This window comes from Lampetra fluviatilis, chromosome 8 (genome assembly GCF_964198595.1).
Source record: "Lampetra fluviatilis chromosome 8, kcLamFluv1.1, whole genome shotgun sequence".
NCBI lineage: Eukaryota > Metazoa > Chordata > Hyperoartia > Petromyzontiformes > Petromyzontidae > Lampetra > Lampetra fluviatilis.
Window position 1 is genome coordinate 1,881,772 of NC_136282.1, and position 26,044 is coordinate 1,907,815.

A 26,044-nucleotide genomic window follows, 5' to 3' on the forward strand; every position below is an offset into this window, starting at 1 on the left:
AGTGTACTTTTTCTGTCTCCACTCGTTTTTTTGTGTTGTTATGTTCTGCTCTGTCTGTGTCTCCGTTCCTCGTGTTTTGTGTTTTGTCTCTTTTTGGAATTTTCATACTTAAATTCTAACTTAGCAATCTTTGAAATACGTAATCGACCAGGCTATGCGTTAATTGTGTGTTGACCGACTCTCTGTGTTGCATTACATTACATTTAGATATTTTGCTAGGTTATTTAATTTAATGTGTCTATCTCCCGTTCTCCTTATTTTCAAGCTTGCGTACTTTACCACCCGTCTTCCTACCCATTGACATGCTTATTTTTTCTCTAACCCCCTCCCTCTCTCCGCTCCCGCCCCCTCTCTCTATTTAAGGCCTCGTCACAGAGATGTTCTCTCTCTCTGTGCCTATGTGTTGCTCTCTCTCTGTATCTTGGTGATATCTGTCTGCTTATATGTCTGTCTATAGTTTTCTGGTTAGATTGTTGTTGCTATTTCATTTATACCTGATGATGATTGCTTGTGTTGCGTGACTTTACCGAAAGAACCAAAGAGTAAGCATATATCAATAACAGTCGCCTTAACGGGAAAGTAGAGGACAGTATATAATCGGTGTCGTTTTGGTAAAAGCTATATGAAGGACCATTGTCCGAAACGTCGCTGATTATATATTTATTTTAATGCCACTGTTATTGGAACATGTGTTGACTTGTAGACGTATAGAATCTGCCAATCTCCGTGTAGTTTATGACTTCGGCTTGACATCACGAGATTGGTGCCAGAAAGATTCGGCACTACTTGAGCACATTGGCACGAGACGGAGAAAAGTGGAAACAAAATATGACGAAATGTGCAGCCCATGATGATTGTCCACATGGTCGCGAGTAAAGGTTGAGGCACTGTGGCCGCAAATGACCGTTCATTCCTCCTCCCCGCCGTGGGGAGGAGGAGGAGGTTAGGAGGGCGAGGCGCTGGGTGGGTGGGGGTCTGGGGTGGGTGGCGTGGTTTTATCTCCCTCCCCGCTGGGGCCGGCGAGACCTTCTTCTCTGCGCTCTTCGCCACGGTCACTGTGGACGCGATGGCGGCACGGCGCGAGGATGACGGCGGCTGCGGGCGCGGCTTCACGGAGCTGCGAGGCTACAGCGTCACGCGCAACCCGCACCTCAACAAGGCGAGCAGCAGCACGGCAGCCCGCATCGCGCACACCACACGGCATGCACCCCGCACTATGAACACCGCTCCGCGTATCCACGCACTGTGCGCCACAAACCACGAACCATGAACCCCACTCCCCACACCACGCACTCCAAACCACGCACCCAGCACAACACACCACGCACCCTGCACCACAGACCAAGCACCCTGCACCACAGACCAAGCACCAAGCACCACACACCCAGAACCCTGCACCACGCACCACACACCCTGCACCACACACGCTGCACCACACACCCTGCACCGAACCCTGCACCGAACCCTGCACCATGCACCCTGCACCACGCATCCTGAACCACGAACCCCGCACCACACACTACACACCCTGCACTGCCAGCACCCCGCACTTTGAACTCCGCACCCCGTCGGGTGCTTACTGAGCACGCGATCGAGTCCCGGGCTCTGGACGCGCTCGCCCCTGCTGCGTTCAACAAGTGTCTGGGGGCGCGCGGAGAGGAAACTGAATCGGGTTGCCACCTGTGCGGGTTTTACCCACGCAGAGTGGCACTTTGGGGAATTGGCATTCTATCTGTGTGTGGGAGTTTGTGGATACTGTATATCCAGATCATGGTACTATACCGCCGGTATTGTGTTGAACTTATTACAGTATACAGTACTGCGCAGTAGTTTGATAGACCTAGGGCTGACTCGAGACACTCGCCCACTCATTCATCCACGTACTCATTCATTTCTCAAGTCACTCAGCAACTCACCCACGCGCCTCTGTTGCCACCTGTCCGGGTTTTACCCGGTACAGTCCGGGAATCGGCATTCGTGCTCGAGTGCCGGGGATTGATGCGTACCGACACCTGGCGCCGCTGTTGTCGTTTCCACTTCGTCGCAGTTTCCTGTGCAGTCGTTTTGCCAATAGTCCGAGGCTGATGCTCTGTGCGAATATTCGGCATCACTGAAATCCCGTGGCACCTCTCGTTGGTCATCGGCTCTCGATGCATTCAGCCGCTGTCTCGTCTGCTCGCTCGTCTGAACATCCGAGCGAGGGTCGTCCCATTGTCTGGAGAAATCCCCGCCGGGGTCTCGTGCCGTCAGCACGGCCCTTTTGAACGCGGGCAATGTAAAAGCCACGCGGTGTTAAAGCCCTTTAATGTGTGCGGCGAGCACCACGTGGTTATGTGGTTAGCGCGCTGCGCTACGGACCCGGCCACCGAGTTCGATCCCCGCTCTCGGCCAACACCAGTGACGAGTATTTGAACCGGTCCTGGGCACCCCCTAGGTTGACTCAGCCTCAATGAGTACCTGGTGTGTAGCAAACATCGGCACTGGGGAGACAAAGGCGGCCGGGCGTGGTGTTGGCCCACCCACCCGCTCGTGTGCTGTGACGGCCTTCATCATTGCTCGCTAACAGCACTTGCCCCAACAGTGTGTTACAGGCTATGCGGTGGATCTTTGTTTGTGTGTACCAATACTTGGGGAGCAGTTAACGCGCTACGAACCCAGCGATTCCCGCTCTCACGGCCAATACCGGCGACGATTATTTAAACGGGTGCTGGGCCTCCCCTAGGTCTACGCAGCCTCAAATGAGTAATGTGTAAAATCATCGCCACTAGGGAGACAAAGGCGGCCCGGCGTGGTGTTGTTGGCCACCCACCCCCTCTTGTGCCGTTCCGGTCTGCATAGGTGCTCGTGAACAGCACTTGCCCCAACAGTATGTTAAGGTTATATGGGGGGAATCTTTGTATTTGTCAATACTTGGCGCAGTGGTGCATCTGTCAGTCATCTCCGTCAACCCATACCACCTGCTGGGTCTGTCCCATTGTTGTGTCAATATTTGTCACTGTGTTTGTTGTGTACCTGTGTATGTGTGTAGCGGTTATCGCCTTGGGCTACGAACCTGGTCAACCCCAGTTCGATTCTCGCTCATGGCCACCAACACCAGTAACGATTATCTGAACCGGTCCTGGGCCTCCCCTAGGTCGACTCAGACTCAAATGAGTACCTGGTGCGGTGCCCGCTAACAGCACATGCCTCAAAATATATTCAGGCTATACAGGGGATATTTGTTTTTGTGTTAACTGAGCATCGCCTCAGCTGCTTCTGCTGCTGCAGCTACATGTGTGGCCAATTTCTGAAGTAGGGTGAGCGGTGGTGCAGTGGTTAGCGCACTGCGCTCCGAAACAGGTAACATTCCTGTCAACACCTTATCAGTGCCGACCTTATTACAGACCTTATTGGTCACCCCGTGCCCTTATAAATCTCAACGTTCATCTTACAAAGTCCCATCACATGGGAGAAACACAAACAAATAGACAATATAATAAATGTTTGCCAGTATTTAAACGGCAGTACGCCGTATGGACCTGAAAACTCAATTTCCCCTGTACGAGAATACGGGGTAAACCGTATGGGTTGACAGGTACGAGGTAACCTGAGTTCGATTCCCCGCTCATGGCCAACAGCAGTGACGAATATGCGAATTAACAATTAAGCATTAAATGAGTAAGGCGGCGGGGAGACAAAGGCGGCCGCGGGTGGTTCAGGCCACACGATCTCCTCGTGCGCGTAGCCAATCAATTAGCATGAACATAGTTTACATTGAGCACCAATACTGTATACTTGCACATTGCGCACTCACCATTCCGTTTATGTGCACGATTGTTATGTTAATTGATTTATGTGTACGAATCGTACACTGGATATTCGTGTCACGCCATCTGGAAGTCCGTTCACCCTGTGTTTGGTAGACGTGCTTTGCTCTGAGTTATTAACGAGAGAAGTCTCCAGACCTCATGTTGATCTGGGTGGTGGTGGTGTGCTGGTGATTATTTTAAGTTCAGTCTGTACAGTGACGGTGTCACCCAGACCTCCCCCTCACCCCACGATCGCCCCACTCTGCGCTCACCCCGTACCCCACATTCCTAGCCCACCCCCGCAGCGCGCTAACCTCCACCCATCATCCCACCCAGCCCCCCCTCTCATCCCACCAGCACCCACCCTCTCATCCCACCAAGCCAACTCCACGCCAACGTTGGCCCAACGCATGTTTGATCAGCTCATCCCAAAGAGCAGTGCAACCAGATCCTCCGGGTCAGGTTCACTCAGCCAAACCGACTTCATTTGTATCCTAAACTAGAACACCTGGACACTTAATGTTTCAAATAAATAAGCAGACGATCTCCCTCCAGCGACGCTATTGATTATGTTGTATTTAGTATAATATCGTTTTGTATTGAACTTAGACTCGTGTCTAACAGAGAGGGTCCTTGCCTATGGACATCTGATGAGATTCTGAATGTCGAAACCGTTACAGAGTTTTGCTTGTGCTGAACCAATTCTGATGAAAGTATGCACGTCTAGAAGGCCGTGTGGCTGATGGAATGTGTACAATGTTCTTGATTTTTTTTATGTGGAGATTAGTACGTGTGTGAGGTCCATGGAAGAGAAAGGTTGCTTGGGTGGTTAGTTGGCCTCTGATACGAGGCTATAATTCTGGCAGGCCGTCTCATCACTCTGTTTGAGCCGACGAATGAGTAAGGCGTCATCATTCTATGATTGAGGTTTTTTAATTTATGTGAAAAAATACCATCAGCGGGTTCCACTAAGATGGGCAAATTCTTCGTCTGCCGTGTGGTTTGCTGTTGAATAGCAGACTTATTGTAGGGGAGCAGCAGGTTGTCAGAGATAATTGTTTTTTTACCCTTTTATCTGGCAATAAAACTGACACCTTTTTTACAAGGAGTCATGTTTGCATTGACCACAATACCTGCAGTCGGAATGCGAACAAAAAGCATAACTCTGATAATGTATGCACTGTCCTTGAAATAGATTGGTCCACACCAGAGACAGCTTTCTTTAGAGCCTCGTCTCACATGCTGTTGGACCAGATGACGCCAAAAGGCGCACAACTCAAGGACAATGCACCATCAGAGTATGAGAGCTCGGGGTAAGCATTGACACAATTGGAACCTCATTTGCCAGTAGCAAAATATGTTGATTGTTTTTTTACCCTTTTATCTGGCAACAAAAGTGAATTTTCAAGGACAGTGCATACATTATCAGAGTTATGTTTTTTGTTTGCATTCCGACTGCAGGTATTGTGGTCAATGCAAATGTAATAACAGCCATAGAGGGTTCACGTGGGGATTGGCTTGCCGGTCCTGCTTGTAGCCAATAAGGGTTGAGATAGGGACCATGGCCCATGCGTCATCACGACAGGTCATCAGGAGTGATTGGCCTAGCCATTCGGGGCCCCAGCTAATGGGGAGCCGGATGAGGGGCGTGGTCCCGGGATTGACAGGGAACCATCGAGAATGGTCGAAGCTGTCCATGAACGATTGGCTGGGGGAACCACGTGACGAAGGTATTAAGAGCGAGTGAGAGAGAACGATCGAGGGCAGACTGAAACTGACAAGAGCAGGGTCACGCGCGGACGGGTGCTCGGGTTGCCACGTGCGCGGTGGGGACTTAGTGCGTAGTCTGTCCTCTCTCCGTTGTCTGCCAGCAACGGAGAGTGAGTGAGCAAAGTGTATTGTGGAGTGGAAATAAAAGGACTGATTCCGAAGCCGTCTCCTGAAGGATTATTACACAAACATGACTCCTTGTAAAAAAGGTGTCAGTTTTGTTGCCAGATAAAAGGGTAAAAAAACTATTATCATATTTTGCTACTGGCAAATGAAGTTCCAATGGTGAGGTTGTCAGAGGTTTAGATCACGGGTTCTTTAGCCAGTCCAGGTCCTCCGAGTGATGGATGGCTTCTCTACTTCCCCCGAATGTGCAGAGGGTGCATGAACTGACGAGGCGGTCCATTGATTGTAACGCTTGCCACATACATCGAGTGGGCTGTTTTTAATCTTCCGCTTGTGGAGGAGATAAGCGCAGCGACCTTGGTCCTTTTACCAGTCCTCCTAATCCAGGAGGTAGCCCCTTGTTACTACTGCGAAGGGCAGCGTTGACCTAAGAAGGCAACACTCTTACCCAGGGGCGCATATTTGGAGGGGTAAACGCAGCGTGGCGCAATGCATAGGGGCCCAGTTGGCCACATGGCGACCCCGAATCAACAGATAAAGAAAAAACTGATAAAAAATTATAATAAGAAAATATTACAATTCACCATAAATGTTTGTTACTGAACACCGTAGATTTTTTGCTCACTGACATGCGCATGAAAGCAAGATGCACGGTAACTTAATTGTGAGTAGTATTGTTACCTTCAAATCTTTTTTTGTTAATACTGTTACTGGCGAAGACTGTCTTCCTCTAAACCCAATACACGGTGCAACTAAAATAACATATATGGTTATAGCCTAACATTATTGTATGCGTGGTGAAAAACATCCGTAGCTATTTTAATAAAAAAGTAAGTCAGGAGAAAGGTGGTGGGTCCACAGTCGTATCTTGCATAGCAGCTGTGCCCCTGACATTACCCAGATGCAAAGCTGCTTGAGGATTGAAGGAACCAATGACCAAACACACGCAACTATGACTGCGAGAGTGCATTCTGTACAAACCGGCGGCTTGCACCATCAAATTAATCATATATTGACTTATTCGATCGACTGGTGTGATATGTACTGTGTACTTGCATTCGATGTAAGTCACAAATTTAACATCTGTGTATACTTGTCATTAGGCGTTGTTATGTACGTGTGTGTACGTGGAGAGCTGTGGTGCAGTGGTTAGTGCACTATGCTACCAACCCGGCAACCCGAGTTCGAATCCTGCTCACGGCAAACACCAGTGGCGATTATCTGAACCAGTCCTGGGCCTCCCCTGGGTCGACTCAGTTTCAAATTAGTACCTGGTACGGTGTGTAAATATCGCCACTTGGGAAACAAAGGCAGTCGTGCGTGGTGGTGGCCTTCACTATACGGGGGATATTTGTCTTTGTTTGCATGTTTGTATACGCGTCAATACGTGTTTGATATCTATTGTCAATCAACACCCCGGCACTCTTACAAACTAGATGTCCCATCTCAAGGGATTTTCCAGGTGAAATATGTTGTTTGAATAAATAAACAGAAAATTTACATTCTTCCTGAGAGACACGTAAGGTGTATTGCTCTACGAGATTTCTGGAGGGATTCTTCATCACGTGGCGGGATGAATTGAGGATTAAAAAAAACAAGACTGAAAATGAACGATAATAACGACCACAGCATTCCCCTCATCGTCTCATCGTCGCCTTCCCACTGTGACGCCCTCTCGACGTTGCCTCAACAGGAAATGGCCTTTGGGCTGGAAGAGCGGCAGCACCTGGGGATTCACGGACTGCTGCCACCCTGCTTCCTGTCGCAAGATGTGCAGGTGCTGCACGTCATCAAGAACTTCGAGCGGCAAACCAACGACCTCGACCGGTGCGTCCGTGCGTGGAGTTCCATCGCCAGTGTATGAAGCGACGCCAATCAAATTTTATCGATCGATCGTTATTTTACGCGCCAATGTCACCCTCAATGCGGTTGGACGTTGGTGCACATTACAGCAGGGGCATGTAGCAACACTCGAGATGTAATAGTTGCTTCTGTTGACTGGCGGTATTTTTGAGATCGTTGCATGCTGAAGCATAATCCCCAATGTAGGTTTATGTGGAACAGTCTCCCACGTTTATGCTGAGCTTCAACTTGTGATCACATAGGATATCAGAAAACTATACAAAAACATTTTTTACCAGGTAAGGCCCACTGAGTTATACTGCTCTTTTTCAGCAGTGACCTGACCACAAATGATCGCCCAATGATCTTTCTTATCACGTGGAAATGTATTCATCCAAATACTCTAAATGCATGTTTCTGAATGTGGAACGAAAACCGGAGGACCTGGAGAAAATACACGCGACCATGAGAAAAACAAGCAAATTCCTAATATACAGTTGTCAACGTTGGGATCGAACCCACGACCAGACGAGGTAGTTAACATTTTGCCACCGCAGCACCCCAAATGTGAACCTAGCATGCATCAGACTCTTAATGTAGTGGGATCGGAGGGATGGCAAACAGCACAGTCAGATTTGAAGAGGATCTCTCTATGGTGAATGTTCTGCCACAGATGTCTCTGCTAGTTCCATCTGACTCTGTAAAACGTGGAGCCCTAAATTTTAACCAGAACCTTTCAATGAGAATTTCTTTAGATGCACTCTGTGCCTTCAATACCGTATGCTTACACGGCAGGGTGACGTAGAGTGGTAACACTCGTGCCTCACGGTAAGGAGGCCCCGAGTACATCTGTTGTGTAGTGAATGACGACTCGGAGGCAAGTTTCTAGGTAAGGGCTTGCGCCGGTTTATTGACACAAGGGAGTAATAAACTGCACCAGAGGTAGGTGTCCCTACACTGGGTCCTTCACGGGGACCTCGGGTTCTATCTGCTGCTAGCCCGGCTATCTCTTGGCTCTCTCACTCGAGTTGGGACGGGGGCTTAACCAACACCGCTCTTGCAGACTTCTCTCAGCCTTACCCCTGGCTATCTCTTCAAACGCTCTCCATCCCAGGCTCCCACAACGACCCTGCTTTTGTCACCCGAACCTCCTTAAGTACCACGAGGTGACATGACGTCATCGCGCCTCACCGCGCTCATGAAGTCATATTTCCATACTACTCTACACGTTTACCGATTTGGGTGCCTTTCTGTGCGGAGTTGGTTATGTTTTCTGCCCAGTTCTTCGTGGGTTTCCTCCGCGCTCTCTGGTTTCCTCCCTTGGAAAAATCCATATAACTACAATGTAACCGGTATTGACCAAAACATCCCAATGCTGAAAAAATTACCTGCAAATTACTGAAGTTGGGATCACACACAGCAGCAACATTGTCCCCTTCTGCCGAAAACCTGACAGGACCCTCCTGAAAAAAAGACTCTTGAGACTGGATGAAGCTTGCCTGGAATTAGCAAGCGGAATAATATCAAGCTTGCATAAAACATACTAGGTACGTGTGTGTCTGTGCATAGATATATCCTGCTGATGGGGGTGCAGGACCGTAACGAACGCCTCTTCTACAAGGTGCTCATGTCCAACGTGGAGCGCTTCATGCCGATCGTCTACACCCCGACCGTGGGCTTGGCCTGCCAGCAGTACGGCCTGGCATTCCGCAGACCTCGGTAATGCTGACCCACAACAAAGATCCCCCCACCGTGTATAGCCTTTACCAGACTGTTAGGGCAAGTGCGATGGGAGAGGGTTTGCCAGTGCTCTGAGTTCGCTACTGTTAATGCTGAGAGCGGTTTGTTGTCACAAGTTTTTTTAATGAAAATATATTCACCTGGGAATCCCTTAAGGTGGGACATGTCGTTTGCAAGAGTGCCCATGGTGTCGATTAACACACACATAGCAAGCACGCAATCACGCAATCACGCACACATGCACACACAGAGACAACACAGACAAATATCCCCCTATAGCCTTGACAAACTGTTGGGGCAAGTGCTGTTAGCGAGTATTACGTATGAAGGCCGGTACAGCACACGAGGGGGTGGGTCGCTAAGCACCCCGCCTGGCCGCCTTTGTCTCCCTAGTGGTGATGTTTACATACCGCACCAGGTACTCATTTGAGGCTGAGTCAACGAAGATGAGGCCCGGGAAAGGTTCAGATAATCGTCAGTGGTGTTGACCGTGAGTGGGAATCGAACTCGGGTCGCTGGGTTCGTTGCACAGCATGTTAACTTCTGGCTTACCGTTCCTCACACTTATACACTCACACATACACCCACACACTCCCACAAAGACAAAGATCCTCCTTACAGGCTTGAACAGACTTTTGGAGAAAATATTTTAGCGAGCACCTATGAAGGCCGGTATAGCCTTCACATCCTGTTGGGGCAAATGCTATTAACGAGTAGCACCTATGAATGCCAGAACGGCACACGAGGTGGTGGGTGACCAGCAACCAAGCCCGGTCGCCTTTGTCTCCATAGTGGCGATGTTTACGCACAGGACCAGGAACTCATTTGAGGCTGAGTCGACCTAGGGGAGGCCCAGGACCGGTTCAGATAATTATCAATGGTGTTGGCACCGATACACATGCACATGCATACCAAATGTGTATGATACGTATGCTTAACATTATATTTATAATTTGTGCTGTTTCTATTTATCCAGTGGATATCACACACAATAAAAAAAAAGCACAGAAATAATGAATGATATTGGTACACAACCATCTCTTCATATAGAATGCATTCGAGCCGTCGCAGTTGAAGGTGTACTGTGATATTTTATTCGAGATTTTATTAAGATGAGACTGGTGGCGTGTTCCATGTTGACACAGCTCCGTCTTATTTTATATTTGTAGAGCACCTTCACTAAGAATCAATTAGAATTTTTACTTATACTTGAGGAATCCGATGGACTATAAAGCTCTTTTTCACAGATATACATTCGGCGCGGGTAAGAACGTTACAATAAACAGTACAAAAACATGCTAGTAGTGCAAAGTACAAGAAAGGTAAACAAATCACCCAAACACATACCGATACAACTAAACCATCCCCATCCTATCAGCCAAAGCCCACTGAGGTATATTTATTGTTCAAAATTGACCTGGCCACAAATGATTGCTCAACAAAGTGGACATGTATTACAGTAGCATAATAATCTAAACACATGTTTAGACTATTTAGATAATTTTGCTGCTTTAGAGCGCTTAACGTAGCTAAAAACAAAGTGACAGAATAGAATGATTTCGATGGCAGGGGCATGCGAGGTTTGAGGATTAAGTGACCATGGTAGAGGGTACTCTGGTCACGAAAGGGTAGGGGAGGGATGAGGAGGAGTGGAGGGGGGCGAGGAGAGGAGAGGGAAGAGCAAAGGAATGGGGCAATGGTTAAGAGAGGAGTGGGCGGAGGTTACTGTGTCTGGGCGAAAGGGCACCTGTCCGGGGTTTTTATTTTACTGGGCTGTTTGCCCGCCTGTCTTACAGGGGGCTGTTCATCACCATCCACGACAAGGGACACATCGCAACGGTCCTCAAATCATGGCCGGAGAGTGACATCAGGGTGCGTGCTCTCAATCGAAGCCTCCTACTAACGGCCCACCTGTTACGTGTTCTACCTTAAAGACGAATAATAGCGTCATTAAATCTAATCCAGATATGATCAGTAAAGCTGAATGTAAAAAAAGGCCCTTCTCTCAGGAGCCGGAAGCCGGATGGGGCGAGGTCTTCGAGTGACACCAACTCAACATTGAAGGACTCTCAAGGCCTAAATATGACTTTTTCTGGCCAGTAACCCGAGGGAAAACAACGTGGACGTCATCGCCCTACAGGAGACGCACGCTGAGGAGAGCACGCGGATGGCGAGTTACAGAATAGCCCCTCGTTGCTGCAGCAGCATACCGCCCTAAACACGGCCTCCTTGCCACCTTGACCAGGGATGATGTCATGTGGAAATGGTTTAAATTTAAAACATTGGGGAACCCAACTTCCAGACGATTCTACCAATAAAGTGCGAGTCACATGCATTTATAGTATTTGGCTGCTATAAATTTCCACGTGATAAGAAACATCATTGCTTGGTATTGGAAATTATTTCATGACATTTGGGGGGGAAAATGTTAATTCGGAAAGGTGATACATTTGTAGGAATGTCCGCACCAAGATACACATTATTTTATGTTTGTTCACACGGTGTACCGTTTCCGAAATACACAGTGTAACGGATGGACACTTGCACATTGCACAGATAGCTAGTAGCTCGATTCAAGGACAATTCTCCGTCCAGCTTTTACGGAAGTCAATTCCTCCAAGACAGCCGTTAATGACGAAGCTGAATTTGGCGAATTGGCACTTTTGATGTCAAGATTTGCAGCTCTGCCGCCATGTCAGGAACACATAAAATTGCAAAACGTTGCTGATTGTGAGGAGTCAGTACAAAGTGACCTAAACAATTACCCCAACACTATGTGTTTGAGGCCTTTTAGGCTGGTCATTCTGCTCACTGTACTCGCCAAGCCTTACTGTTGTTTCAGTTTCAATATTAATTTATTTCTTTGAAAGTTGTTATCTGCTTTTTGCAAATGACATCACTCGTGCAAGTTGCCTGTAATGGTGCCCAGTTTTCACACGGAAGCCCGAGGAAACCGCATGCTAACAGGAAGGCAGCCAGCGCTGGCGCCACAAACAATTTACCCAAGCTCTGCAATCCTCTATTGAGACCTTTGACCAAACTCCATTCATAGGTGTTTATATTACATTCTCGCACTGATGAACATTACGGACGACACACTGCGTGCCCCCCCCCATCCCTGCTTCTCTCTCTCTTTGTGGCTCCCTGCTGGCAGGCGGTGGTCATGACAGATGGGGAACGAATCCTGGGACTGGGCGACCTCGGCAGTTACGGGATGGGGATCCCGGTGGGGAAGCTGGCATTGTACACGGTGTGCGGAGGGGTGCAGCCGCAGCAGTGCCTACCCGTGATGCTGGACGTGGGCACGGACAACCAGGTGCGTATGCAGAGACAAAGATTCCCCCCCCCCCCCCCACCGTATAGCCTGAACAGACTATACACAAATGCAAATATGCACATGGAGAGCCTGTAACAGACTGTTAGGAAAGTGCTGTTAGCGAGCACCTATGAAGGCCGGTACAGCACATGAGGTCGGTGGGTGGCCAACACCACGCCCGGCCGCTTTTGTCTCCTTAAGCGGCAATGTTTACACACCGCACCAGGTACTTATTTTAGGCTGAGTCACCCTAGCGGAGGCCCAGGCCGAGTTCAGATAATCGTCACTGGTGTTGGCTGTGAGCGGGAACAGAACTCGGGTTCGCCGGGCTCGTAGTGCAGTGCGCGAACCGCTACACGACCACTCCACGAGGCTACACACACGCACGTGGACAACGCATGCAGAGCCAGACTATACGAGCACAGGCCCAAAGGCCCAACACGTCAAGCGGACAGCAACAATCGGCACTCTCAAAGTTGTAAGAGATAAGAGTTCACACCTTCCTTGAATTGGGCAAGGCTTTGAGGGGAGAGACAATGGGAGGGCATTCCACAGTGGAGTATGGGGAGGGAAGAAGCAATAGTAAGAGAAGTGTTGTGACCCCGCAGTGTGTGATGGTGGTTGAACACAGTGTGGGTGAGACGAAATGGTCAGTGTCTGGTAGACCGAGTCTGCAAAGTGGGTGGAGGAATCAATGAGTGAAGTCCATGGGAACAGTAACCATGGCTATAGTGATAGAAGAGTATTAAGGAAGTGACTGACTGCCAGCGGGAGTGCAGAAGGCAGTGCGCCATAGCCACACAGCTTCCTGGGAGTGCTTAGTTTGAGCAGTTTTGATTCGTTAAACGTCTGGCAGTTCATCAACGTTAGTTCAAGTCTGACTGTGGATGAGACACTGAATGTCAAAACCGATCGAGATAGTTCTTGTGTGGAACCAATGCTGCTGAAATTGTGCACTCCCAGAAGGCCGTGTGGCGAATGGGATGTGGATAAAATACTCTTAATTTTTACGTGGAAAAACAGATTTGGAAAGGAGGCATATTGTCTGCATAGTTATTTTGCTACAATAGCTAATGTGCAACTGAACTTCTATTATAGAGCCTCTTTATACGTTTAGGGCAGGGGTCTGCAACCTTTAAGACATAAAGAGCCACTTGGACCCGTTTCCGAAGGAAAAAATAAACTGGGAGCCGCAAAACCATTGCAACATTTAAAACAAATATAACACTGCATATATTGTTTCTTACCTTATTGCTATATATATAGGATCGTGCAGTCAGCTGTCAATCTGAATAAAAAAATGACTTTTTCACTTAACAATGTAAAATATATTTTTGCAAATTAATAGCTAAATTACCTGGTTAATGGGATTTTTGCTCCTGAACCTCAGTGCACAGTGTCTGCACATCAGGGCTGTAAGACGTCACCTTCATTTTCACACAGGCTTGCAAGCTGTCATCTGTGAGGCGTGATCGATGTTTGTTTTTAATATAGTTCATGTTGGAGAAGACCTGCTCACATACATATGTGGAGCCGAAGATCGACAGGACTCCAAATGCATACTTTTTCATGTTTATAGAAGTGTTGGGGATGGCATTCCATGTTTCGAATACAAGTTTGTCCTGTTTGGGAAGGTTTTCAATATCACTCCATTTATGATTCTGAGCCAGAATGGCCTTCTGACGGGCAACATCCTCAAGAGTAGCGGTCAAGCATTTGAACTTGGACACCCATATATCTTTGTCGGCTATATCGGCCAGTTCCATCTCAAGATCAGGTTGACTTACACCTGCAAATGCAGTCATATTCAATAGGGATGGATCGATCGCCAGGGGAGTGACAGGGAAGGATAATGTCGTTTTTTCCATTCTGAACTCACAGAATCGTTTCCCAAACGAACTTTGCATTGTGGTGATTGCAGACTTGAAATATTCCAAATTTATCGTATCATGACTTTGTTTGAACTCTCTCAAAGAGGGAAAGTGAGACAGTGTACCTCTCTGTAAATCTTTGACAAACACTGTCAACTTGCGCTCGAATGCCAAAACCTCCTCCAGCATGTGCAGGGCTGTGCCTCCTTTCCCCTGCAGGGTTGTATTTAGCGTGTTTAGATGTGCTGTCATGTCTACCATAAAATGTAATTTTTCCAGCCACTCTGGCTGTTCCAGCTCAGCAAAGGTGAGCTCTTTGCTGCCCAGGAAGGTTTTTACTTCTTCCAAACATGTGACAAAGCAACGGCAACGTTATTGCCTGTCACCGGGCGGGCAGTGTGGAGCGGAGCGGCGACCTGTCAGCAGCGGCAACGCCAGAGCAGGTGTCACAGTGCGCCTCCTCCCCTCGCTAGCATCCGCCCCGGAGCCGCGGTCAAGGTTCAAAAGAGCCGCATGCGGCTCCGGAGCCGCAGGTTGCCGACCCCTGGTTTAGGGGTAAATATCACTGCATGGTCACTTGTTCACTCAGGTAAATGAGACATTGTCTCAATGGGTCCGAAATTTAATTAATCAATTGATCCATAATTGCTATTCTGCATTTGATTAAAAAAAAAATCGTCGAATTTGTCTTCATCGACTGATTCTTGTGTTTTTTTCCCATGCGCCTTACTCTTGCAGTCACTGCTGGAAGACCCATTTTACATCGGACTGAAGCAAAAGCGAGTGCGCGGAGCGGCCTACGATGAGTTCATCGACGAGTTCATGCAGGCCATCGTGAACAAGCGAGTAGCACCACGCTTTGCCATTGCGCGTCGCACACACCCAGGAGACGCCGGGATAGGATTTTACATTTCTGTGTTTTTGCTCAAATTTAGATTTTAATAGTTTCATTAGCGTCGTGAGATGAGATGACATGACATTTTTACGTTTAGAACTCTCACAGCACTTCACCTCCTGCCAGAGGGGCAGCCTTGGAGTTTGATGTCATATCACTCCTGGAGTGCCTTCAATAATTTATTCAACACCTTGATGCATACACTCGCTAGAGCACTTCTTTGGTTCCCTGCAATTTGTTTTCAACTTGGCAGCAACAATTTGTTACCCAAGCTTTGGTTTTACAGAAAACTAAGTGGTGATTTAGTTTGTGCTTATGTTTGTCCTTAAAGCCTGCAAACCTTCATCACCTGAGCCTGCTTTATAACGTCTTCTCATGGAGCTCATTCACATCCACGTGTGCCAAGCCTGGAAAAGATCATGTGTAATGTGTAAATGGATGCCAATTGTTGTTATTATTGTTGATTTGGGCAGATATGGCAAGAACTGCCTGATCCAGTTTGAGGACTTTGCCAACACCAACGCCTTCCGTCTTCTCAGAAAGTACCGAGACCATTACTGCACCTTCAATGATGACATTCAGGGTGGGTGCTTCTTGAGGTTGCTTTGCGAGTTTTGTCTGAGTAGTATGGAGTACACAGGCATCGTTAGCGTCGTTGTGGAGAATATAAGGAAGACAACAAATTTGCCCATGACGCTTGCCTCCTTCGTGTATCAGTCCCCTCTGCTTACTCAGATACGATTCCTGTACCAATCCTCATCACTTTACTCATTCCCCTATATCACTACTACCACTACCATGGTTACTGCTCAACTGAGCGTCACGCGTTGATTCCTCCACCCATGTTGTGGACTCGGTCTACCAGACACTGATTGTTCTGTCTCATTCATACGGTGCTCACTCACCACGCTGCAGGTCACATCAACACACCCCCCCACTCACCACACTGCAGGTCACAACAACACCCCTCCACTCACCATACTGCAGGTCACAACAACACACCCCCCACTCACCACACTGCAGGTCACATCAACACACCCACTCACTCACCACACTGCAGGTCACATCAACACACTCACCCACTCACCACACTGCAGATCACAACAACACACCCACCCACTCACCACACTGCAGGTCACATCAACACACCCCCACTCACCACACTGCAGGTCACAACAACACACCCACCCACTCACAATACTGCAGGTCACAACAACACACCCACCCACTCACCATACTGCAGGTCACAACAACACACCCACTCACTCACCACACTGCAGGTCACATCAACACACTCACCCACTCACCACACTGCAGGTCACAACAACACACCCACCCACTCACCACAGTGCAGGTGACATCAACACACCCACCCACTCACCACACTGCAGGTCACAACAACACACCCACTCACTCACCACACTGCAGGTGACATCAACACACTCACTCACTCACTGCTCACTCACCACACCGCAGGTCACCTGACTTCTCTTTCTGCGTCTTCCCTCACACCCGCTCCACTTTGGAATTCTCTCCCATCGTTTCTTTTCGAGAGATATTTGAATAACCTCGGCCAATTCAACAAACGTGTATAACTCTTGTATCTTACAACTCTATGGTGCTGTCTTAATTTAGGAGCTTTCGTGACTGCAGGAATTATTCTTTGGTTCTTTTCGGTTAAGTCACGTCTAAAAATATTTTTAGACGTGACTTAACCGAAAAGAACCAAAGAATAATCTATGGTACTGTTTGTTGCTGGCCGCTAGACGTTTTGGGCCATTGGGACTGTCATTAATTTAGCTTGCATCACCTAACCACCACGTGTTGTTGGGTCGCTTAATGTTCAAGGTACGGCAGCGGTGGCGTTAGCGGGCATTCTGGCGGCTTTGCGAATCACAAAGAACCGTCTCTCGGACCACAAGTTCCTGTTCCAGGGAGCGGGCGAGGTGAGAGCAGCAATGGGGCTTGTTGGAGCTGTATGTACGTTCGATATTTGACCATGTTGAATACCTCGTGATTTGGTGACTTCGTGTTGTCGAGAATCGAGGATACATTAAATACGTTAATTAATTTAGGATATGGTGAATACGTTTATGAAATATATTGTTAACAATCAAACATAAATAAAATAAAACCTTTACAACAAATGCTGTACAGTATCATATTCCCGTCTTGGAAACGTCTCATAGGTGCCACTAACTGACGATCAACGGCTGTTATCAAACTCATTAAAGTCTAATTTTGTAAAAAAATAATAATATTTCAGTAGGAGCCCGGTACAGAACACAAACCACGACGTAGGGAGTAGTGGGGTGGGGTACAGAAACTGCCCGATGTTTGAACACTGTGCTCTTGAATTTAGAGAAGGGGGGAGATCGGGCTCGCTGCTGCAGCGTTCACGTAGAAAGAATGTATACGGGAAGTGGAAGGTGAGGAAATAGGAACTTAAGAAACAAAGTGGAGGGAGCGGGTCGGTCGGGGGCATTTCGGAATGAATAATTTACACGTGATTGGTGAACGTATCAACCTGCCATCGTCCCTGAGAGCGGTGATTGCCTCCCGTCCAAACCCCGGGGGAAGTAAGGTAATCCTTGTGCCGAGCTAATGTCCATTTTTAAAAACCCTCCTTACCAAGGAACCCGAGGACAGAAAAACTTTAGCAATCCTATAAATTGTGTAAGTTAAAGCTTGTGATAACTATAATTCCGCAGGGAAGTTTCGACGATAAAGCGTCATTAAATTCGGAGATAACATAAGGGTGATTAGGACTGCTCGTACCTCTCTTGTCAAAATGTGCAAGGTCAACGGGTTATTAATAAAATAACATACTGTTACAAATTAACAACGATAACATCTATGATATCGAAAACATTAATTACAAAAATATAATTTTTTTTAAACATAATAATTTTGCCTTAGACCAGATGGAAGCCTTATTCTTGGGTCTTTCGGTAAAATCACGTAGATAGGTTCAAATAAAATAACATCATATTTTTGTTATTTTCTTTGAACCTATCTACGTGACTTTACCGAAAGACCTAAGAATATTAATTCCTGCAGTCCTGAAAGCTTTAAGTCAAAATCATGGAAGCCATGTTGTATGGGGCGGGGGGGGGGGGGTCTTCCTGGCAGCTGATTGGCTGATGCAGTGGGAGTGATGATGTAATCCCGAGCGACGGCAGGCACACCCACAGCCTTGCTATCTCACTAACACACCTCACGTATCCTTGAGTTGTAATCAGGTTTTTTCTTAATGGCAATTTGGTTCTTACTAGTCATTCACTGAATGCCAGAGTTTCCGAGTTTTTCTTTCTGCACTCGGGCCCCTGTACCTTTGTTACCGCTGCACTGATCGCTGTGTGTGTGCATGCAGTGTATGTGTCATGTTGTACAGTGCAATTTGACGTCGCTTTCAGGCGGCGATGGGCATTGCGGGGCTGCTCGTGATGGGCATGGAGGTGGAGGGGACACCGAGGCAGAAGGCACTTTCGCGCATCTGGATGCTTGATTCCAAGGGACTTATCATTAAGGTGAGGGACGGAGTTCTGAATTGCTATTTTTAAGGCAACTTGCACCTGGGTGGAACCATTCCAGATATATATTTCGGCTTAGAATAGTATCTTAGCCAGGCTCGATATAGGCTTGCCACCTTTTTCCACAGACCAAAGATATATTTCTCAGTCTATGTCTATTAAAAAACACTCTTGTGCCATCTACTGCAATTAAGATCAACATATTACCACCAGATCTCTGTACAAATCTATTCCTGCCGCGCGAACACAGATGCCAATTCCCGAACTGTACCGCCGGTTCAAACCTAGAGAGGAGGTGGCATCCTTAGTTAAAAGTCACGCACATATGTGATTTTACTCCTTGTATGGTGATGAAACATATATTTTTTTTCTTCATGCCTGAGCTTGACGTTGATTGCCAGTGTCACGTAAGGATAGCATTGAAAACGTGGATTCGAATGGTTGTGTTTCACCTCTGTACGGTAAGTGTTGCTTGTGTCTGCCATCTATGTGAATGTTCTGTATCCCTATTTCCGTATCTCCTTTCAGGTGTATGTATGTATGTTCAACTTCTTTCCCACCGTACGCAGACAACCACGCTAATCGGAGGTGTGAGATTAGAATAACATTTTTGCCCAGAGAAATGCTGTGTTAGTGCGTGTGTGAGTTTTCGTTTCTGTGTTGGGTGTGCATGACAGAGCCGGGATAATCTGACCTCAGAGAAGAAAGAGTTTGCTCAAGACCACCCCGCAGTGACCACGCTCTCTGAGGCCGTGCACACGCTTCGACCAACCACGCTCATTGGTGCGTCGAGGAACAACATTCAAGTGGCACAAAACTGACGAGTCCTACATTTTACGCTCAAAAGTGTGAATATTCAGACATGTCCATGTCGGTAGTGTAGTGAGTTTGATTCCCGCTCATGGTCAACACCAGTGACGATTATCTGAACCTGTTCTGGGCCTCTCCTAGGTCGACTCAGCCTCAAATGAGCACCCAGTGTGGTGTGTAAATATTGCCTCTAGGGAGACAAAGGCGCTCGGCCATGTTGCTGGCCACCCACCCCCTTGTGTGCTGTGTTGGCCTTCATAGGTGCTCACTAACAGCATTTGCCCCAACAGTCTGTTAAGGCTATACCGGGGATCTTTGTCTTGTCTGCGTAAATATGAGGGGGATGCAGGTGTGCTCACCTACTGTAGCTCTAGGAGGGGTTTAGCATCGATCAAGCAGTTCCATATTTCCGCGGAGTCATTCACCCACGTTCGTAGCCATGTGTTTACATGTGTGTCAGATCAGGGGCTGATTTGTTGGCCCTGTCCATTTATGGGAATTGCGCCATATTAGCTTCTTGTGCTCAGGTATATGTGCACCATTCTATTTTTGCTCAGAGAAATGGTGCTTAAAGTAATCCACAATTTAAGACAAATGGATTTTTTCTCAACGTTTCTCATGAAAATCACTGAATCAGAATGATAATGTTTATTTATGAGCTTTCATTTGTGGCCAGGTCGCTTCTGAAAATTATCTAAAAGCTCAGTGGGCTTTACCTGGTAAAATAAGAATAGGATCGTTTTAGTTTATTTATTTTTAGTGATATGCTTACCTTTCCTTTACTTTGCACTTCCATCGTTTTTGTATTGTTTATTGTTGTAACTGTCTCACCCGCCCCGATCGGACATCTGCAAAAAAGAGCTTCACAGCTCATCAGATTTCTCCAAGATAAATACAGATTCCAATTCACGAATCGAGCTTCTTGTTCATACGTACAGTAGAACCCCTATTAACGACAACCCCTGTTAATGACTAATCGCCTAACGACGGGCCTCCATAGAGCCCAATGTGTAGTGTACAGTGGTGTAGTGTATAATTTAGTGTATAGTGTAGTTTATAGTGGAGTGTAGAGTAGTATAGTGTATTGTGTAATGTATAGTATTGTATAGTAACGATAGGCCTCCATAGAGCCTAATGTGTTCACTTACCGACCATTCCCCTGTTAACGACGGGCTGTTGTCAGTACAGTCAATATTAATAAATACATCGATTAACCATGTTTCTTTTAATATTATGTGTTTATAATGTTGTTAACATCTTTATGTATTAATATCCATTGTTACAATGTTATAAAGTAGTTTTGTGGGTGAAAAAGGGTAACTGTTGATGCTATTGGACCGAATCAAGTCTTAAACGTGTATTTTTCATACTCGATTAACCAAATCACCGAATGACAGGTTTAATGGAACCAATTACCATCGTTAAGAGGGGGTTCTACTGTTATTTGTGTTCGCCGAGAAGTCCCCAGGGCCTCATGGTTTGCATCGTGGTTCTGCACAGGTGTCGCAGCCATCGCAGGAGTGTTCACGGAAGCCATCTTGCGCGATATGGCCTCTTTCAATGAGCGGCCGATCGTGTACGCGCTCAGCAACCCAACCAGCAAGGCGGAGTGCACGGCTGAGCAGTGCTACAAAGCCACCCAGGTAAAGTAGAGTTCCTACCACAGCCAGTGTGTTATGGTTGATACCACATCCCAGTGTATTATGGTTGATACTGCAGCCCAGTGTATTATGGTTGATACTGCAGCCCAGTTTATTATGGTTGACACTACAGCCCACTGTATTATGGTTGCTACCACAGCCCACTGTATTATGGTTTAACACGTAGGCTTTCGCGACCAATATTATTCATAATCAACGTTTTTGGGTTAGATCGCGTTATGTATAAATGTGTCGTAACCCTCCACCACTAACGTAGCATATAATTACAATAACACACATTATAACTGATTACTAATCTACAACTCACATCGTAACAATTGCCTGATTACTAATCTAGTATATAATTACAATAAACCCCCCCCCCCTCCGCCTCAAATCGTTGCACCTGATGAGTTAAATGATTATTTCACCCTGCTGCTGCTCTCTTTAAGACCGGGAGCAAGAGCAGAGCCTCACCATTCTGGCGAATTGCCCGATGATTCTGAATGCAATTATCAGCGAAACGTCGTACTCAAAAATTGTAAATGTTGTGGATTCACACTTCAACACACCGGTGGGCTAAAGTAGTGAACTATTTGTCTTTTGTCAACGTGACACTTTTTTGCTGATTGGCCGTGTCGGGTGGTGGAGGGTTATGACACATTTATAAATAACGCGATATAACCCAAAAACGTTGATTATGAATGATTATGTATTATGGTTGCTACCACAGCCCAGTGTGTTATGGTTGCTACCACAGCCCATGGCAGTCTGTTAAAGACGAAGCGGGGGGATCTTTGCCCTTGTATACATACGCAGGGTCAAGCGATTTTCGCAAGTGGAAGTCCATTTGGCGAGGTGAAGCTGGCAGATGGACGCGTGTTCCACCCTGGCCAGGGTAACAATGCGTACATCTTTCCCGGTGCCGCACTGGGCACTATTGCCTGCGGTCTGCGCCACATCCCCGACCAGATATTTCTGTGCAGTGCACAGGTGAGTAACGTCACATGGGTGCACATCACCCCATGCATCTCACTGGTTTGGACTGATGTCATCTTCTCCTTCTGCATCGTGGGGGTTTTCTCTGGTTGCTCAAGTTTCCTCCCACGTGCATACACACTCATTATTCGGCTATACATATCTTAATATAGAGAGGACTTTAGAGCTTGTTTAATCATTTGCTCCAGCTCACTGCCTGGCTGCCTTAATGCTTGTCTGTGGTTGCTCAGCATTTTTAGAATCAGTGCACATGAATGAAGCGATACAAAAATAAAATATTAACCATTACTTTGATGGTCTGTGGTTTGGTTGGCGTAGTATATTTATTTTGATGTGTACTTGTCATCCAGGTGATTTATATATGATTACCTATGTTGAATACCAATGCTTGAATGTGTCTGGTAATTTGTCATGGCAGGCACTGGCAGGGCAGGTGACCGACAAACATTTGGCTGAAGGGAGACTTTTCCCACCTCTTAACACCATTCGCGATGTCTCCTTCAACATAGCTCTCAAGGTGAGCATTCATACAGTCTGCTATAAAAGTCGCACTCATTACACACAGAGTGCTTGCTTAAATTAACCACAATACCTTGCTGATCTCGTTAAGGAGCATAACCATCACACAAACTCCGGTCATCCTCACACTGGCTTTTTGCTAACCATCAAACAAAGAAGGTCAATGTGTCACACGCTTTCAGATGCGCTTCTGCAGCCGTCTAGAACGCTCTTCCATCCGATATTAGGAAGCCACTGGAGCTATGCACTTTTACATCTAGATTGAGAACTAATTTCTTTAGAACTACTTTTTGTGTTTAGTTTGTTGTCCTTCCCCCGCACAATAGTTTAGCACGGTTGGCTACATACAGTTCGAAAGATGTTAAACATACATTAATACATACAAATATCACAGTTTACCTGGTGGCCGTTGACTGTGATTGTCTTTAAAGAGATGCAATACAATGTTTAACCTGAGTACACACCTTAGGTATGGCAATATGCAAACTTAAAAAGTGCTCAAACATATATGGAGCAATGTTCGCCTACTGTGATGGTCTTTATTCAGTTATGGAAATTCCATATTCCCATTGCAAAAGCCAATCCATGTGTAGTGACATGGAATGGGTCACTATGGTGCGTGGCGCTGGTTGCTGGCAGAGAAGGGGATCTGTGGGTTGTAGCAGCCCTGTCTGCCAGCAGGTCATGTGATTGGCCAGAGACAGGGTTGTGGGGCAAAGGTGATAGAGGAGGCACGTGAGGTAAAGCCCGGGAACCTTCTAGTAGGTTCTAGAAGGGGGCGGGGCCGAAGGCGGAGCGAGGCAATGCTGGGTGGATAAAAGGAGGACCCAGAGCAAGGTTCGGGGCTGTTGTTTGGAGTGGAACCCGTCGTGCTGCTGGAGTCTTTGTCACCATCTTCACGTCATCGGCATTGTTAGTCACACCATAGTGTAGTTACTCCTTGTACCTGTGAAGGCAATAATAAATAGTGCCTCCTACTATTAGTGTCTCTGAGTGACTCACTGCACATGCATAGGACAACCATCGATTGCATTCCAAAAAATCGGCATTCGTTGTGTTGACCTCACAGGGATTATGGGCCAATCTTAATTTTGGAGCTTTCGTGACTGCAGGAATTATTCTTTGGTTCTTTCGGTAAAGTCATGTATAAAGATAAAATAATAAATTAAATAATAGCATACAACGTTTCGATTGCAACACAAGCAATCATCATCAGGTATAATGAAATAGCAACATAAAATCTAACCAGAAAACTATAGACAGACATATAAGCAGACAGATATCACCAAGATACATAGAGAGAGCAACACAGGTACAGAGAGGGATGATCGTCTCTGTGGGGTGGCCTATTTAAGGCCACCCCACAGAGACGATCCCCCCTCTCTATGTATCTTGGTGATATCTGTCTGCTTATATGTCTGTCTATAGTTTTCTGGTTAGATTTTATGTTGCTATTTCATTATACCTGATGATGATTGCTTGTGTTGCAATCGAAACGTCGTATGCTATTATTTAATTTATTATGTTATCTTTATACGTGACTTTACCGAAAGAACCAAAGAATAATTATGGGCCAAGTTAACCATTTGAATGCGTGACCATCCAGATGTGAATCTAGTACTCTGCAACTCAGCTGGGTACATTGTTTTTAATATGAAAAAAGGCTCTGAGAACTGTACTGCTAAGTTATCAATTCACGATAAAAAATAATTGGTTGGCATATCTACCTCACTTTGTCTTTCCTCCACGATTCCGTCTTGTTTCACTGAATGTTGCAATGGCTCCGTTATGCCTTCTCTGTGATTCCCCCTTTAATCCCATGTTTTACGTAACACCCTGTCACTCCTGACTCGTCATTGTCCCCACATTCCTCCCTTGTCACACCCAAACCCCACGCGTTTGCAGGTCGTGGAGGAGGCATACCGCATCGGCCTCGCCTCGGTACTTCCCGAGCCGGTGGATAAGCGCGCCCTCATTCAGTCGCATTTCTTTAGCCCCGAGTACATATCTTTCTTGCCAGATATATACACATGGCCCACACACACTGCCAACACACAATGAGTGCGCCACCAGAACTTTAACTGCCCACGAAGCATGTAATGATGCGTGGATCCATCAATTAAAACGCATTCTTTTTCTCGAAATACATACAGCACATTCAATTGTCAGAATCTGCCCAAAAATGTGATTTGCATATATGTTGCATCATGTGCAGCCAGGGGTTATTCAATTCAATCTTAAAACATGAATGGATTTTTCTATTGAATTGTGACCCAGAATATTTGACAGTTCATTAAATCATAAAAGTGGGGGGAGGGGGGCATCTTTAGATGTCTCATGCCCCCCCCACTGCCACCCCGAGGCCCAGCCTTATGCCTTGCTCAGTTAGCAGAGCTCTGATTTTGGTTCTAAAACATCAATAGAACTTTCAAACACGAGAGTAAATGATGATGGCGATGCAATGGTGGTGACGACAGCCACTGATTAACAGACACCCACCGTTTGAATTGATGTCACCGACTGTCGTGATATTCTAGCATTTTGCAATGCTATATTGTGAATGTGTTCAATTTAGGAACTGTAAACAAAATGTTGAATTGTAAAAATGGATCAGCTTGATTACTCAAATGCAATGTCTATTTGCACTAAATTATTGTGCAGCTAAGTAAATTATGCCGTTGTTAAGCAATTGCCTTTGAACCTGTGTGGTGATGTAATGTGAAATGCAATGGAAAATAAAGAGAAAAATAACCCACGGTATTGAGTATGATCAGTTATAAAACGAGTGTTGGCAATTTATACAGTGTTCACATTTGTTTTTACGGAAATCTAAATTGTATTTAATTTCAAATATTATTACCTTGGAAAGGAAAGATGGGAAAATAACCAACAAGAATTTTTTTATATTTGGGAGGGTTCATTTTCAACATTTTCCAGCAATTGTGCAAAGAGAAATGATCCACTCGGCTGGGTTCATGAGTAATTTGTTCGACAATTTTCCAGGAGGAATGGGTGGGGTGCCATTTTGCACCCAACCTCGGGTTGTCATCTGCCTGGTTTGACTTGGACAGCCCCGAGAATTAGCATCCGTGTTCAGACCGCAGGAATATATTTGTACCGAGATCTGGTAGTGATATTGTGTTGAACTTTACTACAGGACGCTGCACGGCTTTCATAGACCTGGGCTAACTGAGA

The 26,044-nt window shown here is 46.5% G+C and overlaps 1 protein-coding gene across 1 annotated transcript; it reads left to right on the forward strand.

The window, feature by feature from the left end:
- Positions 1 to 1,024: 1,024 nt before the first annotated feature.
- Positions 1,025 to 25,594, forward strand: LOC144933708 (NADP-dependent malic enzyme-like). The gene is made up of 14 exons (XM_078858775.1): positions 1,025 to 1,159; positions 7,378 to 7,511; positions 9,096 to 9,245; positions 11,063 to 11,138; positions 12,421 to 12,582; positions 15,192 to 15,295; positions 15,822 to 15,931; positions 17,197 to 17,294; positions 18,765 to 18,878; positions 19,559 to 19,664; positions 21,192 to 21,334; positions 22,151 to 22,324; positions 22,749 to 22,847; positions 24,755 to 25,594. Exons 1-14 carry the CDS (start codon positions 1,067 to 1,069, stop codon positions 24,908 to 24,910), a joined length of 1,719 nt encoding a protein of 572 aa, XP_078714901.1. The 5' UTR covers positions 1,025 to 1,066; the 3' UTR covers positions 24,911 to 25,594.
- The last annotated feature ends 450 nt before the right edge of the window (positions 25,595 to 26,044 follow it).